Below are 16,877 nucleotides of genomic sequence, written 5' to 3'. Positions count from 1 at the left end.
CTGATCCCAACGGCAGAGGTGACAAAAAATAAACAACACGGCTAGAAGAACTTGTATATTATTAATTACACCATTATCTGTTCGTTTGGTCTGAAGAAAATCTGCTCAAAGTTTCGTAACACTGAAAAAATTATCTCCTTACCTTTTCGAAGGAGCAAGTTTGTCGTTTTAATAGCGAAAAAACGTCAGCTTGTATTTTGGTAAAAACTGCAACCACTGCTAGCAAATTTTTGCAACGGTTAAAGTGAAACGCGCCTTAACGTGGCCACCCAACAAACGTTTTTTTTTTTTTTTTTTTTTTGTAATTTAGCCACAAAATACAAAACGACATGTTTTCAATAATTCGTTGTTCGTCACTTGCCTGTTGGATTTTGCAAGGAGGCGTGACTGTTAATCAAATTTGCGTATCCTGATTGGCTAACTTGTAAAAAAGGTTTGTTGGGTGGCCACGGCAAGGCGCGTCGCACTGTAAAATTTTCAGCTATAAAATAGTATCCGAAAAGGTAATCCGTGTCAGCTTACACAAACATGTATTTAAAAGGGCACAAATATAACATCTGCAATAAGCGGCTTAAATGATTGAAACATCATAGCGCATGGAACAAACAAAAAATGAAAGAGTGCAAGGAAAAAACAACCCTTTGTTAGACGCTTTCTAAAACGACCACTGAATCAGTCATTTACATGGCTTCATCTGTAAAATTGTTTATTGTGACAACTGAGACTAGTTCCGTGAGAGTGCAAAGAATATTATTAGGAAAAAAAAAGAAACAAACAAACAACCGCGAGAGCCGAGTTCATTTTCAAGCTTTTCCAAACTGTACTGGACGACCCAAATCACGGCTGACTTAAAAACTAACAAGCTAAGGATACCCATCGGTTCATAATCTCAGTTCAGAAGGCCACAATCGCCAAGAATTTAGTTTTAAAGAAAATCTGAAGCCGTTTCTTTGGCAAAATGTCAGCTCAATGTTTTTCGTTTCACTGGAAAACTAATTCCTTTTGTTTTCAGATGGGAACGCCAAAAATACGGAATATGGTCAGCTATCATTTACGTAAAGCCAGCAATGCAAAAGCTCGTAGATTCGGCACTAAATAAGATTCCGTTTCATAAAACATTCTGCAACTTATATTTTAGCTTAAGCAAACCTGATTAGTTTTCAGTGTATTAAAAGAAGGACATAAAATGACCAGGTAACACAGGAGACAACATTTTAAGTAATTTGCTTAATAAATGCTCTAGCTGGGTGCCCCTGAAATTATATAGGCCATTCAGTAAACTCAGACTCACAAAATAAGGTTAAATAGTTGTACCTACCTCGCACGGTCGGTCTTATTAAACATTCACTGTTGTTGAAGGTAAAGAAGTAACTTGCTTCAAAGTTTCTCGCCTTGAAAACTGAAAATCCAGGACAGTTGTTCAGTATTTAGGACGTCACATATCACAGCTAATAATAACAATAATACCGTCATTAATTAAAACGTAAAATTTAACACAAATGCCAACTGTAGTCATCAAAAATTGGAGGATTGCAAATTACTCATCCAGGTAATAGTTAAGGTTATGTGCATGATAGAATATAAACGTAAACTGACAATCGGAGACATACTCAGCAAGATTTGGATGATATCTGCCATCTTTCGTTATTAAAGGGGAAGAAGTATCATGCTTTTTTTATATCTTTTGTTAGAAATGATGATATAAGACCTTCAATCAGCTGACAAATAATTTTAGAATGACGAGGGGAAAGAAATCAACTCAATTCTTGAAAGGAAAGACTCGTCATCTGTTCTAGCGCATTTTGGAAACAAAAATGCGAGAACTTGAAAAATATTAGCCCAACTTTTCTCAAGTTTTAATCTAGACTGGCCTACTCTGTCTCTGGCCAATGGCACTAATCGACAGTTTTATTGCACTTGGGGTGATAATTTATAACAAACTTGACAATTATTTCGTTGTTTCTGCTGACAGACAAACATTTTTGGGTTTTTGAAATGACAGCAAATTTGCGTGACACTTCCCCTTTAAATCACAACCAGTGATGCGGATGTTATCCGGAACTTTCTGGGTGTGTTTCAGTTTCCAGTTGTCTATTTACGTGCTATATCACGATATCCAAAATATCTTTAGAAGCTTAACCAGTTGAATGAGTCAGAAAGTTGTCATAAGTTTATTTCTTAGAATGATCGAGAAATTGCCCGTTCCGAAGTTCAAATGGATTTCACTGGGGACGAGTTTTTAACTTTTCATTTAATCAGAAAATTAAAGTCCATCACAAGCAAAGATCACATTACAATAAGTCAGTTTACCAATTTTGTGATTCTGCCACTAGATTGCTACCATGTAGAAGGCTTTCAAAATTCGAAAAAAAATTTAGAACCTTTGTATGGATTTGGGAGACGCCATCTGAGAATTAGAGACATTTAAATACAATTTAGGCGACCTTTGACAGGTCTCAGCCTGGTTACTTTGTAATGAAACATAACTTAACCTGGTAAATTTACTAAGGTGATTTTTCTGGCAAAGGGGATCATTTTTTCATTACATGTGTGACGCAATTTGAAGAATGTGTAAAACAAGGGCCCAGTCCCTTTATGAAGTGCGGAAAAGCTAGGCAATTAGAAAAACAAACAAACCAACAGGAAACCGAAAAGTATACACACACTTGAAACAAAAAAAGATCACGAACGCCAAACAATATTGTATTTATAAATATGTGTGTATGAAGGCAAAATTAAATGATACGAGGCCATCCCATGGTTCATTTCGGTGGATATCTGTTCGAATGCAAAATATAGACGGCAGACTGATCCTAACGGCAGAGGTGGCAAAAAAATAAACAACAAGGCTAGAAGACTGAAAACATTAATTATGTTCTTATAAATATTGATATCTGTCTGTTTGGTTTTTAGAAAATCTGCTCAAAGTTTCGTAACACTGGAAAACTATTTCTTTTCGTTTTCCTCTGAGAAAATATGAGAAAAATTGTGTAAAGTCATTAGCTAGGATTTTTGGTAGTTACTGCAACAACTGGGAGGCAGCGTGGTCGACTGGTTAGGGCGCCAGACTTGAAATCCGGTGGTTCCGGGTTCAAGTCCCGCTCTGACCTCTAGCTGGAGTTGTTTCTCGGTAGCCCAAAGTTCAACTCCTCGGACGCGCTTGTAAATAGCCAGCTGGTCTGCCTCCTGCCAGTTGGGATTTTTAACCCTGTTGTTTTCAATTTAAATTATTTGTTTGTGACGTTAATGCTCGGCCCCACTAGCACTTGTGCTATAAACACTGCCGAGGGTAAACAAAGGTTATTTATTTTTATTTTTATTATTTTATTAATTCCAAGATTTTATGATCTTAGTGAAATAGCGCTGGAAGGGTTTCAATGTTGGCCTGAATAAGTTTCTGAATCACATTACGTAGTGTTTTCTTCTTTCCTCTTTTCTCGGTAAACAATATTAGCTAATGTTATTTTACTGTAAAGTAAGCAGCAATCCTATAAACTAAAACAAGCCACATTCAATGTCCTTCTAAAGTAAAACTGTTAAATTATATCGGGAGGCCATTCAGTAGCGTAACAAAATAAGGTTTTATAGTTGTACTTACTTCGCTCTGTAGCGGTATTCACTGTTAACTCCTGTTGTTACAGATTAGGATGTGATTTGTTTTGAGGTTTCTTGCCTTAAAAACTGAAAATACAGGACTTGCTCTGTATTATGAAACAGCTGGGCATTGTTTACCACGTCATATGCCACAAGTAATTATAAAAAAATAGTACCGTGATTTCAAAATGGCAACTATAGCCATCGAAAAGTAGCGATTTGCAAATTACTCATCCTGGTCATAAGGTTTTGTGATAGAGTATAAAAAAGAAACTGACAATTGGAAACTGCTGGAAATGTAGTCAGAAAGATTTGGATGACATCCGCCATCTTTCGTCGTGACTACATCGGAAACAGTGATGGCGGATATCATCCGGAACTTTCGCTAGGAAGTAAGCAGCAAGCCCATAAACTAATAAGCCACATTAAATGTCCTTTTAATGTAAAACTGTTAAATTATATCGGGAGGCCATTCAGTAGCTTAACAACATAAGGTTTTATAGTTGTACGTACTCCGCTCTTTTGGCGTATTCACTGTTAGTTCCAGTTGTTGCAGATTAGGGTGTGACTTGTTTTTGAGGTCAATGTATTTCATAAATATTCCATAGTCTTTTTTACAACACTTTTACTGTCAAATTTCTCGCTCGTTGATCGACTAATTTTTATCATATTTAATAATAAAAGCAGATGACGCCATCTACTTTATAATTATATCGAACTTTACGCTATCTTAAAAAAAAATGAGGTTTTGTTTGTTTACTTTCTTCAGTCACTTCCCTGGAGTGTTCGCGATGCACCTGATATTTGATCATCCCCACCCACCCCACCCCACCCCAAGAATGTAATTGTTGCATAACTGCTTCAAATATATATGCGTGATTCTCATATGAATACAATAGAACATGGCGGGAATGTATTCACAGTCAACACAAGGCAATAGTGTCAATAGTCTCAGCTGTCTTGACCAAGATGGTGAGCCCCATAAAAAGAGGAATAGCAGACCCGTCTCCCTTAAACGTTCTGTCGGAGTTCCTGGAGCGGTCTCCCTCCTTGTTGGCACAATGATCGGCTCAGGAATCTTCGCGACTCCAAAGTGGGTTTTGCTGTACGTTGGGTCGGTGGGAATGTCTCTGGTCATGTGGAGCTTGTGTGGATTGATCGCTTTATTTAGTGCTTTGAGCTACTGCGAGTTAGGGACACTGATTCCGAAATCAGGCGCCGAGTATCCGTACCTCATGGAGGCATACGGACCCCTGCCAGCTTTCCTCTACGTCTACGTCTTCGTGCTATTTGTGAAGCCCTCCGGAATAATGATTCTGCTTGTTTTTGGAGCCTATGTCATCGAACCTTTTTTCCCAGGTTGTGGGGGTCGTGAGGATCTTGTTCCACTTGTTAAAATTTTAGCAGCGGCTGCTTTAGGTGAGGTGAAAATTTTACTTTGTCTTTATTGACATGGCGGGGAACATGTTATTACATGCATGTATTTTATAAGTGGGAGTCGTCACGCAACCACTTTGGTCACGCATGTTTAAGGACGGTGCCTGCTACCTTTAATATAACATGAAATTTTGGCGACACTTTAATTTAGCGAATTTAGCGATTTTTAGATGCACAAAAATCAAGTGTCGCTTACTTTAAATCGTCGCTAAATTAAAGTGAGTACAATATGAAATTCCGCCATCTGGTCAGTTACACACACATACGCTATTTGACGGTCGATTATGACGTGTATCGGATGTCTCTTACACATTTCAGTCATTTCAGCTTGATAACTAAATTGGTTTCTTCGCTAGTATTAAATTTTGCATTCCCGTGTGAACTCCACGGTTTCCACGTTTATAAAGAGCTGTGGAATCCTATACTAAATGAAAAGCTCGACACAATTCAAGAGGAAATTCACGCAGGCTGGGTTCTCGCCGCTTTATATGACTTTCTGACCGGCGTTGAAGGAAGGGATTTGAGAAAGCAGGAGTCACGGAAATTAACAACAACGCGCGGCAAACCACTACCACCTGTTGATCCATTTGAAGAAATCTGCCGGGCTTGATCAGTGTAGTTAGAATGTTAATGGAAGGTACTCGTAAAACGAGCATTGACTCTGTCTGACAATGTACCTTAAACATGAGTGAGGACAACATTAAGATATGACATTTCAGTTGCAGTTTCGTTTGTTTCGTTCAAAATTAAGTTTCAGAACGTTGTATGATTTTGATTTAAATGCCTCTATGATTTTACAACATAAATTTTCCATTGTCGTCGTTAAAGTTTTGAATACCTTACAAAAAATCTAAAATTTACAAAAAATCGCTTAATCTAAGTGCCGCTAAATTAGGATTTTTCAAAATCGTTGAATTAAAGTGTCGCCAAAATTTCATGTAATAAGGTAATACAGAAGTATTTTGGCGCCCTTTATCACTATGCGGTTAAGCAGATTTTAGCAAGGGCTGTTGGAATCCAAAAAGAAAATTGGGGGTAACCACGCATTTTATCAGAGATAATTAAGCAATAATAATCCAAAAAACCGGCAAAAGACAAAGCAATGTATCGCGTTTTTCTTCCATAATTGAAGCTTTGTTATCTCTAAAAAAGGCATGGTTACCCCAAATTTCAAGAGGGATGCAGATTCGAGTAAAACCTTTTTTTCTCCAATTCACAGGTATCATCACTTTCATAAACTGTGCCAGCGTAAAGTGGGCGACTCGAATGCAGATCGTGTTCACTGCCGCCAAAATGATCGCTATTATGATGCTGATAGTGACAGGCCTGGTACGCTTAGGACAAGGTAAAATACATCGCTATTTCACTGTTTGGCTGGGAGGGGGTCGCTAGTAGCCTCCTTTTCTCCGGTTGAGACAGCCAACATTGTAACATTGCAAAATCCCAATTCGATCTAGAGGAAGATGACATTGCACTAAAAGCACTTGCCCACGTGGCAGGCGTCGATTGGGAAGGGAGTTGGGAGGGGGGGGGGGGGGGCATTCGCTCGCTCAGCGTGGAGCGCGAAGCGTGAGGGGAAGAAGAAGGAGAGATTCACTGTAGGTCCATGTATGTACGACAACACGTTCTTTATTTTTTACACTGGAAGTTTTCACTTATCCCAGGTCAGTTGTGCGGATTGCATTGCATTTCCCGTCCCCACTCCTCCCTCGCCACTGAATTTTGTATGATTTTCTTCGAATTCTAAATTCCTGGAAAATAAAGGCATTGGGATAAGTTAAGCAAGAATATGAAGTAATATCAAATGATCGTGTGAATATAACTGTTTGTATTACAGGGTACACTGCTTCTTTAGCAAATGGATTTGAGGGAACAAGTTGGAATATCGGAAAACTTGCCTTTGCGTTTTACAATGGATTATTTCCTTACGATGGCTGGTGAGTGACTAAGCAACTCCAAGACGAGGTTTTGAGAAAAGTGGTTTCAGCTACTTTTACAAACGGATAGTCGTGTTATAAAACAGATTTTGAACTGGTTATAGAACGTGTTTATAGAAAGGTTTTATTTTTTAAAGTTCATATCACTTGCATCACTTTCGTATTCGTGACTTTCGTTTTAAAAAGCAAAACAGTATAAAAACGGCCGTGTGACGCAGAACTTTTGTTTCGTTTTAGATAAAAAAAGGCGCAAATTCTCGAATTGGAAGCATAAACGCCGCCTTAATATTGCACTCTCTGAATAGAATGCTCAAAAAAAGCGCCGGTTACTAGCGTGGCTAAGACCATGTTACACTCTCAATTGTATCGTTTTCCTTTACAGGAATCAGCTCAACTTTTTTACGGAAGAAATGAAGAACCCTAACAGGTAAGCCACACACACAGTGATAAATACCGCAGCGTTCCAGTCGTTAGTTTCTGGAAGTTTTGGCAGTCTTTTGACCTTCGTTACTTTATTGCGTTCGACGTAGAAAGAACGCACTCCTAATACTGATTGGAGTCGAGATTGTATCACGAATGAATGGATCTGGCACCCCCCGCAGATTTTCCAGGGGCTGCTGACATCATCACCAACTTGGCAAAGGAAAGAGAGCCTGGGATCGAGATCATCGAACGCACTCCCTAATCTTTGATTATTCCTTGTCATAGCTTAAGTTGCTCACTATTCTCACTCCTGAAAAACTCTCATAATCAGACGTGTGAGGTTCTTTACCTGTTTTAAACACTCTGTTAAAAGTTCATTACTGGATGGCTCTCTAGAAATCCCGTTTGCCTATTTAAGTAAATTATTCTAGTTCTTTTTGCCTCTTTTGCCAAGTTACGCACTCTACATCATCTGGTGGTATATTTTTACCCTCCCTCCTCCCCTTCGGCGACGTTCCGCTTTGCCTTCCTCACTGTCTTGCGACCTCCTGCCTAGGTTAAAATTTCTTTGCTTCGCATATCTTAATTCCGCTAAGGCAGTGAGAGGTGTTTTGGCAGTGAGGATGGCTTACTATCAGATTACGATACAAACGTAAGTGATGTTAACTAGAGAGGAAAAGCCCCACATTAATGTTGATTTTGGAGACGAGAGGGAAACTGTAGAACCCGGAGAGAAAAAAAACAATCCACAGATAATGCTGAGTGCGAGTTCGAAGCTTAGAGAGACATAATCTTTGGCGGATAGGCGGTGAAGCTAGCCTGGAGAAAAGACGTTTAAGAGAATTACGTTTACGGCAAACGGCAAAAGGCAGAAATGGCCACGTGACCATGTTACCCTATATTTGCCGCTCGCTGTTTTCAGTTTCTCTGTAAAATTGAGTAGTTTTGAAGAAGGAGAAGATGATGATTATGATACTTTATTTGAATACATAGCAGCCTTGCGGCTGAATTGCGTTAACGTCAAAAGCTAGAATTATTTTGCACTATTCTCATCTATGTACTCATTTTTTTCAAGCAAACATAAACGCGAATCTCACGTTTGCCGTTTGAGGTAAACGCGATTTTAAATCTCTCTACTGAACGACTACTGAACAGAGTGAGGCGACCACTCCGCTGACCAGTGCGCCATCCCTTCTCGATTTCTTTTCAACAAATTTCACAGCTTGTTTTATATTACGTTTGGGATTGTTACTAAAAAATGACCTTCCAACAGAATCGTATGATTTGATCTTAGAAACCTCCCTCTGACCATTTGGATTGGCCTTCCGCTGGTCACATTGTGCTATTTACTGGTGAATATTGGATATGTCACGGTTTTATCTGCACAAGAAAATTTGGTGACCGACGCTTGAAACCGCAGATTCCGAGTAAAAATTGGTGATTGGTTGTAGCAAATTGCACAAGGTGTGAGCGCGGATCGTTACTCACAGGCGGTCGTTAATCCCACGTTAACAGACAGAACTTCTGATACGCGCTTATGAAAACGGTTTGCCACAACAAAGGTACACGACGGTAAGATAACCAAACAAAGTTTATTGAAGCGATGGAGACGTTAACAATGCTTGGAGGTGAAGCGATGTGTAGCGAAGCGATAACAAAGCGGTACGGTAACAAAGCGATGTATAAAGCGGTTTCGAAAACTAAGAAGTAAAACAACGAAAACTATAATAAGACTAAGTATTAAAGCTATTACAAACTTAAGAAACAAAAGTGAAAACTTCGTAAATCCGATACAAAAAAGCAGTAAAACAGTAACATGCACAAAGTAAAGAGACTTACTTCTGTGTCCGCGTTAGGGATTTACAGCGTTATACTTGAATTATAGTCTTGATCTTTACGCGATGGTACGTTGACTAGAACTGAGCGTTTTCCTGAACACGTTCGAGGAAAAGCTAACTAACTACAAAGGACTATAGATACAATAATTAAAAGCATTGTTTCGTTGCTTGTACGTGGGCAAACATATCCGTTGGTTTGACCACAGAAACTTAAACTTAATGACAACAAAGAAACTCTAAAGTCTAGAAAGGAAATACAAAAACCATGAAGAATAATTTGGCAGCAACATTCCCGGTCCCTTAAACAAAGCAAAGCTGTTTAACACTATAAAGCAAAAAACTAAGCAAAAAACTTGAAAAACTAAAACCTAAAATACTTGAAGTAAAAAATATTATCTAAAAAATGTACAGTCTTTCATCGAAGCTTAAGGCTTCTCAGCATCTTCACTTTCAGCATAATCAGCATCCACCTTGTCGTCTGCGGCAAGTAGTAATACAAGCTTGGCCACTGGTCTGCGTAATTCTGCTTTGGCGGTTCTCAGGACAACACTTCTGACAAGGTCCTTAGAGTCTCGTTCCACACTGGTAACCACGCCCATTGGCCACACGTTCCTTGCAGCGTTCTCATCTTTAACAAGGACGATGTCGTTGACAGACAGATTTCTTCTTTCTTTATTCCATTTGGGGCGTTGTTGGAGGGTTGGCAGGTACTCTCGTCTCCAACGCGACCAGAACAGGTTACAGAGATACTGGACTCTACGCCAGCGGCGGCGCATGTAGACATCGTTACGTTGAAACTTGCCAGGAGGGGGCAGGACGATGCTTGTTTTCATGGTCAGGATCTGATTCGGTGACAGTGGTATTGGGTCGTTAGCATCGCTTGAGATGGCGGTAAGCGGTCTTGAGTTTATGATGGACTCGACCTCACACAATAAGGTATGTAAGGACTCATCATCCAAGCGACTTCCATGTTCGCGGAGGAGAGTGTCTAGGAGCCTTCGTGCTGTTCTAATTTGTCTCTCCCAGACTCCACCCATGTGACTTGCTGCAGGCGGGTTGAACTTCCAGTCAATCTGCTGATGGCGAAGCTTCTCGGTGATCTCTTCGGGGTTCATTTCATTGAAAGCTTCTCGCAGCTCTCGTTTTGCACCAACAAAGTTAGTACCGTTGTCGCATCTTATTTCTCGTACAGGTCCGCGACGAGCGATAAAACGGCGAAGTACGTTAAGGAAACAATCTGTCTCGAGTGAGTTTGCGACTTCAATGTGGACGGCTCTGCTTACAAGGCACGTAAACATTACTCCATATCTTTTGCTTTCTTTGCGCCCTTGTTTGGCCACGTACGGTCCAAAGAAATCGACCCCAACATAGGTGAAAGGAGGTGCTGGTGTTAATCGATCTCGTGGTAGATCAGCCATCTTCTGATCTTGAGGCGGAGCTCTGGTGCGACGACACGTGACACACGAAGAGATATATTGACGCACTGCGGAGTTAGCTCCAACGATCCAATACTTTTCGCGTAATCTTGCGAGGACATGTCCCCGTCCTGCGTGACCGAGTTGCTCGTGAGTGTGACGGATGATTAATGTTGTCACGTGACTCTTTCGAGGCAAAATAATTGGATGCTTTGACTCTTCTGGAATGTCAGCATAATTCAGTCGGCCACCGACTCGTAGAAGACCTCCATCAACGAACGGGTCGAGGCGATAAAGGGAGCTGGTCTTCGTTATTTCGGTCTCTCCTTTCTTGGGGCGTGTCCGTTCATGCCCAGGTTCGTTAAGACTTGCTTGGTAGAGGCTCTTCAACTCGTTATCGAAGTTTTGAGACTGTGTGAGGCGAATTATTGCATGCTCTGCTTCTTCTAATTCTTGAACAGTAAGTGATGAGCAATCTTCGTTCAGCTTATTAGCTTTATCGTTAGTGATACTGAAGGAGCCATGTTGTTTCTCAGTACTCTTTAACCTTCTTTCTTGGAGAATGGTTTTCACTCTCAAGAAAACTGCAACGGCTTTCTTTAAGCGATACCAGTCGGAAAAATGCTGCAGTAGCTTCGTTACGGTGGCTTCTGGTGCTTGATCGGTGATCGCTGTAGCAAAGGCGTTAACTTGTTTCTTGACCTCTGGATCTTCGGTTGAAAGTTCGCCAAAAGACGGAGGTTGTACTGGCCATTCTTTCTCTCGTTGCCATAGAAACTCCGGTCCCCTTAACCAGCGCTGTTGTTCTATCATTGATTTGGCATCTAGGCCTCGGGAAGCATCATCAGCAGGATTTTCTTTCGTTTCCACATATCTCCACTGGCTAGGGTCAGAAAAATTGCGTATTAGTTGGACACGGTTGGCGACGAAGACCTGGAATCGTTTCTGGTCGTTACCGATGTATCGCAACACGGTGGTAGAATCGGTGTGGTACTGTACAGTATCGGGCTTATCGTCGAGCTCTTTCTTCATCATTTCGCCGAGGCGGACGGAGACGGTAGCGGCAGTGAGTTCCAAGCGTGGGATCGTCACCGTTTTGATCGGGGCAAGCCGTGCTTTTCCAATCATAAATGAACAATGTATGCGACCTTCGTTGTCGCAAAGACGCTGATACACTACTGAACCGTATCCCACTGAGCTTGCGTCTGAGAAAATGTGAAGCTGTCTAGACTCCACCTGTCCGAAGTCTGATGGTTTCACACAGCGAGGGACGATCATGCGTTCGAGAAGTGGGAGTTCATTTCGCCACTTTTCCCAGCGTTTAAGGTAAGGATCAGGGAGCTCATCATCCCATCCAAGCTTCTCTTCTCTACACAGGTCTTGAAGCAACTTCTTGGCAGTCAGAGTAAACGGTGCAGCAAAACCAAGAGGATCATAAATGGAGGACACGGTCGATAGTATTCCTCTTCTCGTTAGTGGCTTCTCCTTGACGACAATGCGAAAACCGAAGGTATCTGATTCGACGCACCACTGTACGCCGAGAGCACGTTCGACTGGCAGGTCATCGTAGTTGAGGTCCAGCGTTTTCACGTCTTTTGAACGCTCTTCTTCCGGAATTGACTCAAGGACACTTCTACGGTTGCTGATAAACTTCGTGAGTCGGAATCCACCCTTTGCGCATGCTTTACGAAGACCGTCAATTTGATCCTTGCCTTCTGCTTCGGTACCGACTGATCGCAAGCAGTCATCCACGTAGAAATTGCGTCGTAGTGTGTTTGCAATTGCGTTTCCAATTTCTTCTTCGTTTTCGTTTGCTGCGTTCCGTAAGGCGAAATTGGAACAGCTGGGCGAGGATACAGCTCCGAACGGGTGAACCGTCATTCTATATTCTGCTAGTTCGGCGTTCAAGTCACCATCTGGCCACCAAAGAAAACGCATGAAGTCGCGTTGGTAGACAGGAACCCTCACTTGGTAGAACATGGCTTCGATGTCACCCATAAAGGCTACTGGCTCTTGTCTGAATCGAGTGAGGACGCCAACCAGGGAATTTGTCAGGTCAGGACCTTGTAGCAGTTGTTCGTTGAGCGAGGTTCCACCAAACTTAGCACTACAATCAAATACCACACGAATCTTCTCTGGCTTCTTAGGGTGGTAGACGCCGTGATGCGGAACATACCACGCCTTGCCGTCTTCGGTCTTCAGTGCTTCGTTTGGGACTTTCTCCGCATATCCTTTATCCACCATATCGTTTATGAATGCCACGTAGTCTCTCCGATACTTGTCGTTCTGCGTCATCTTCTTCTTCTGCCAAAGAACTCTTTTGAGAGCTTGTTCTCGGTTATTTGGTAGCTTGACGTCCTGCTGACGAAAGGGGAGTGGGATCTCGTAGTGACCCTCTGCGTGTCGGATGCCGTTGTGGACTAAACTGAGGAATTTCCTATCTTCCTGAGAGTAGCCGACATCTTCTGGAATGTTGCTTGATGCCCTTTCGCTGAAGTCAAGCTCGAATAGATTAAGCAGGGATTTAGGGGTGATGATTTCCTTGACGCTTTCTACTTCTCTGACAGTAATTCGATGTGCAGTCAGTTTTCTCGTTGCTGGTTCGGTGGTTACATAAACTGGACCGCTGACTGTCCAACCATGGCTGAGCTGTAAAGCGAAGGGACCATCACCATCGTTTGGTACTACCTTGAGCGGTACAAGGGCCTTTGGGCAGTTGCTTCCAATTAGAAGACCGATTTCGAGTTCAGGATCATAAGCAGGTATCTCTTCAGCGATTTCTTTCAGGTGCTCGATGCGGCTGACAATTTCTGAAGTAGGGATCTGCTTGTGATCGGCTGGGATTTCTTGTCTAGTGTAGGTTCTGGGCAGCTCGATAGGATTCCTTCCTTTCAGATCAGACACGACAAGATCTTTGACAATGGCGCTTTCTACTAGGCTTTGACCGTGCATCGTTCCTAGCTGCAGTGTTGTTTTGGTACTTGTGGCTTCGAGCTGTCTTTTGAGGCTTTCGGTGAGAAAACAACCTGCGCTTCCGTTATCATAAAATGCATACGTCTTCACCGATTTATTCGTGCCTTTTTGCGTTATTACAACTGGAAGGATCGTCTGAAGGAGGATGTCGTCTTTTGCATTGGCTTGCTGAGTGATGTCCACGCATCCGTTTGTAACTTTTGTTGCTTTCTCCTCAGAAGCTTGCCTTTGGCTAGTATCTTCCCGTCTGGCCACTGTGAAGCCTTCTAGATGAAGCAAAGTGGGGTGAGGCTTGCTACATCTCTTACAAACTCTCTTCTTCCTGCAACTTCGCGAGTGGTGATTATCGCCGTAGCAAGCGAAGCACAGCGCCTTTTCCACAAGGAATGCCCTCCTTTCGTTTACTGTTTTCTTCTCAAAGGCTTCGCAGTCGTCCAAGTCGTGGGACCTTTCGCACAAAGGGCATCTTTGGCTTTTGACGTTTTGGCGGGAAAACCCGGCCCCGTGTGAAGAGGGGGGCTTGGCAGCCGTACTCAGGTTGGTGGCGAAACTGGAGCTTTTCGGCTTGGATGGCGGGAACTTCTTATTGTCCTCTGTGACGCCGCTAGAACGTAGCTTAGATTTGATGAGCGCGTCTTTGCCATAAACAGGGTCGTTTGCCGTTTCGGCCGCGTATTCCACAAATTCCACCAAGTCACCAAAGCCTGCGACGGTGTTGTCCTTACGCCTAGTTCTGACTACGGTTTCGCGCCACTTGGTTTGCAGATTGGCGGGAAGCTTTAGAACTATAGCTTGCAAGTTTGGTGCGTGATCCAACACTGCCAAGTGTGCGATGGTCTTCATAGCTTTATGGCATTTCGTTAAGAAGATCGAGAAACGTTTTAGTGCAGGGCCATCGTCATACTTGAGGACTGGCCAACTTAAAAGCTTCTGCATGTAGGCTGAGGAGACCTTGTACGCGTCGCCGTACTCCTTTTCAAGTAGTCTTCGGGCTTCTTGATAACCTTCGTCAGGCGCAATATGGAGGCAGCCGCCGATCAGTTCCTTGGGTTCGCCTATCAGGTGCTGGTCGAGGTAATAGAGCCTGTCTGCGCTGCTTATTACTTTTGACTGAACGCGCGCGTCAAAGGCCATGATAAACGTTTTGTAGTCCATGGGGTCGCCCTTGAACTTCGGTACCTCAGGCTGAGGAAGAGTCATTGCTGTGGCGAGCTGGTGTTGCGAGGATACCATCCGTTGTATCTGCTCTTGCTGCTTCTTAAAGACTTCCTTTAGAAGTTTTTCGTCACGTACTTGTTGCATGGAATTTTCGTCACGCCGTTCGGTTTTAATTCCATGAGGAAGGGGCAAAAACTCTGGAGCATGAGGGTCTAACGGGGAGAGCTGCTGACAGTTTTCACTCTCTGCCTTGAAGTTATCTACGCCGCGGTCTTCGTGGCCAGGAAGAAACGGTAAGGACAACCTTTCACGTTTTGGTTCTGGTGATGGAGATGGCGTTACATTTTGCTCCGACGACGGCGTTACATCGCGTGGCGGAGTTGGTAGTGTTACCGGAAGAGTAGGTGGTAAAGTTTTGGCACGGTTTTCGTTAAGGTTTCTATCATCGTCTTGTTGTTCTATTTCAGCCAGAACACGTTCCCTCGCTTGCGCTTTAGCAATTTTAAGGTCAAGACGGTATTCTTCCTCAGCAACCTTGAGTTCAAGTCTCTGTTTTAGCATAGAGCGTTCTGCGATTAATTCGGCAACTCTGGCCTTTTCTTTTGCTCGCGAAGACAACGACGAATTTTTCGAGATTCTCGAGGAGCGTGACTTGTTTGAATGACGACCGGAAAGGTTATCAAATTGATCGCTGAGGCATTGTTCACACGCGGTAATCCAATTAACTACCATCTTGCGGTACTCGAAAATGTCACTTTCTTTAAACCCAAAATGCGCCGACGCTTCTTCTTTGTCTTCCGGCGATGACAGCGCATAAAGGTACTCGTTTTGACAATCTTCAAAGTGTTGACATAATCTGTCAAGTTCCGTTAACTGATATTTCACGACCTCCAGATTGTTTTCATTGTTCATAAGTTTTGACATGTCGGTTCTTTTGCGGGTAACCGCCGATAAAGCGTTCGTTCGTTTTTGTTTTAGTCGGCGAACGTTTTCTTCTTCACCTTTCTCTGTTAATTTTCGAATCCTATAAGATTCTCCGTGCAGATCGTTGTCGACGTTTTCAGCATTTTCGGCGAAGGTTTTCGATACTTCTTGATCTTCTAAATCATTGTTCTCAAGTTCCGGTTTGTCATCGGTATTTCTAAGCGTGACGTCGACAACTTCGCTCAATGTTCCTTTGTTTGAGCACGTGCTTTCGTTCGATGCCATTTTAGACGTTTCTTTTCGTTAGAGTACTTCAATGAAATTCAGACGAAACCAAGCGATTTGAACGTTGCGTTGAATGGTTAGAACTGAAATTCACACATCAAAGCCAAGAATTTTCGAAACGAATGTGAGCGCGGATCGTTACTCACAGGCGGTCGTTAATCCCACGTTAACAGACAGAACTTCTGATACGCGCTTATGAAAACGGTTTGCCACAACAAAGGTACACGACGGTAAGATAACCAAACAAAGTTTATTGAAGCGATGGAGACGTTAACAATGCTTGGAGGTGAAGCGATGTGTAGCGAAGCGATAACAAAGCGGTACGGTAACAAAGCGATGTATAAAGCGGTTTCGAAAACTAAGAAGTAAAACAACGAAAACTATAATAAGACTAAGTATTAAAGCTATTACAAACTTAAGAAACAAAAGTGAAAACTTCGTAAATCCGATACAAAAAAGCAGTAAAACAGTAACATGCACAAAGTAAAGAGACTTACTTCTGTGTCCGCGTTAGGGATTTACAGCGTTATACTTGAATTATAGTCTTGATCTTTACGCGATGGTACGTTGACTAGAACTGAGCGTTTTCCTGAACACGTTCGAGGAAAAGCTAACTAACTACAAAGGACTATAGATACAATAATTAAAAGCATTGTTTCGTTGCTTGTACGTGGGCAAACATATCCGTTGGTTTGACCACAGAAACTTAAACTTAATGACAACAAAGAAACTCTAAAGTCTAGAAAGGAAATACAAAAACCATGAAGAATAATTTGGCAGCAACACAAGGTTTCTGACTTACTAGAGCTTACAAACGTAAGTAGTATCGGGTCAGTTTATTAAGGGCCCCAAAGAGAACTGAAATCAGTCTAAAAAGCATTATAAGTAAAATG

General features: G+C 42.2%; 2 protein-coding genes across 2 annotated transcripts; one reads left to right on the top strand and one right to left on the bottom strand.

The window, feature by feature from the left end:
• Positions 1 to 4,464: 4,464 nt before the first annotated feature.
• LOC146469162 (b(0,+)-type amino acid transporter 1-like) lies at positions 4,465 to 8,803 on the top strand. Its single transcript, XM_085123703.1, has 5 exons — positions 4,465 to 5,013; positions 6,251 to 6,376; positions 6,869 to 6,968; positions 7,351 to 7,395; positions 8,686 to 8,803. The coding sequence occupies exons 1-5, from the start codon at positions 4,497 to 4,499 to the stop codon at positions 8,801 to 8,803; spliced, it is 906 nt and encodes a 301-aa protein (XP_084979829.1). The 5' UTR covers positions 4,465 to 4,496.
• An 851-nt stretch (positions 8,804 to 9,654) lies between these two features.
• Positions 9,655 to 16,764, bottom strand: LOC146469161 (uncharacterized). The gene is made up of 2 exons (XM_085123702.1): positions 16,482 to 16,764; positions 9,655 to 16,342 (listed from the first exon to the last, which is right to left on the bottom strand). Exon 2 carries the CDS (start codon positions 15,982 to 15,984, stop codon positions 9,655 to 9,657), a length of 6,330 nt encoding a protein of 2,109 aa, XP_084979828.1. The 5' UTR covers positions 15,985 to 16,342; positions 16,482 to 16,764.
• Positions 16,765 to 16,877: the final 113 nt, after the last annotated feature.

Source organism: Pavona decussata, unplaced genomic scaffold (genome assembly GCF_977016875.1).
Source record: "Pavona decussata unplaced genomic scaffold, jaPavDecu1.1 SCAFFOLD_127, whole genome shotgun sequence".
NCBI classification, from domain to species: Eukaryota; Metazoa; Cnidaria; class Anthozoa; order Scleractinia; family Agariciidae; genus Pavona; species Pavona decussata.
The sequence above is the reverse complement of the archived record's forward strand: the minus strand, read 5'-3'. Positions and strand labels throughout refer to the sequence as shown.

What these genes read in the sequence shown, in the direction of transcription:
- LOC146469161 (XM_085123702.1), bottom strand. Translation starts at nt 15,984, where the DNA reads ATGGCATCGAACGAAAGCACGTGCTCAAACAAAGGAACATTGAGCGAA.
- LOC146469162 (XM_085123703.1), top strand. Translation starts at nt 4,497, where the DNA reads ATGGCGGGAATGTATTCACAGTCAACACAAGGCAATAGTGTCAATAGT. An exon ending in CCTGGTACGCTTAGGACAAG is followed by an intron (nt 6,377 to 6,868) that starts GTAAAATACATC and finishes TTTGTATTACAG; the next exon opens with GGTACACTGCTTCTTTAGCA. An exon ending in GAAATGAAGAACCCTAACAG is followed by an intron (nt 7,396 to 8,685) that starts GTAAGCCACACA and finishes ATTTGATCTTAG; the next exon opens with AAACCTCCCTCTGACCATTT.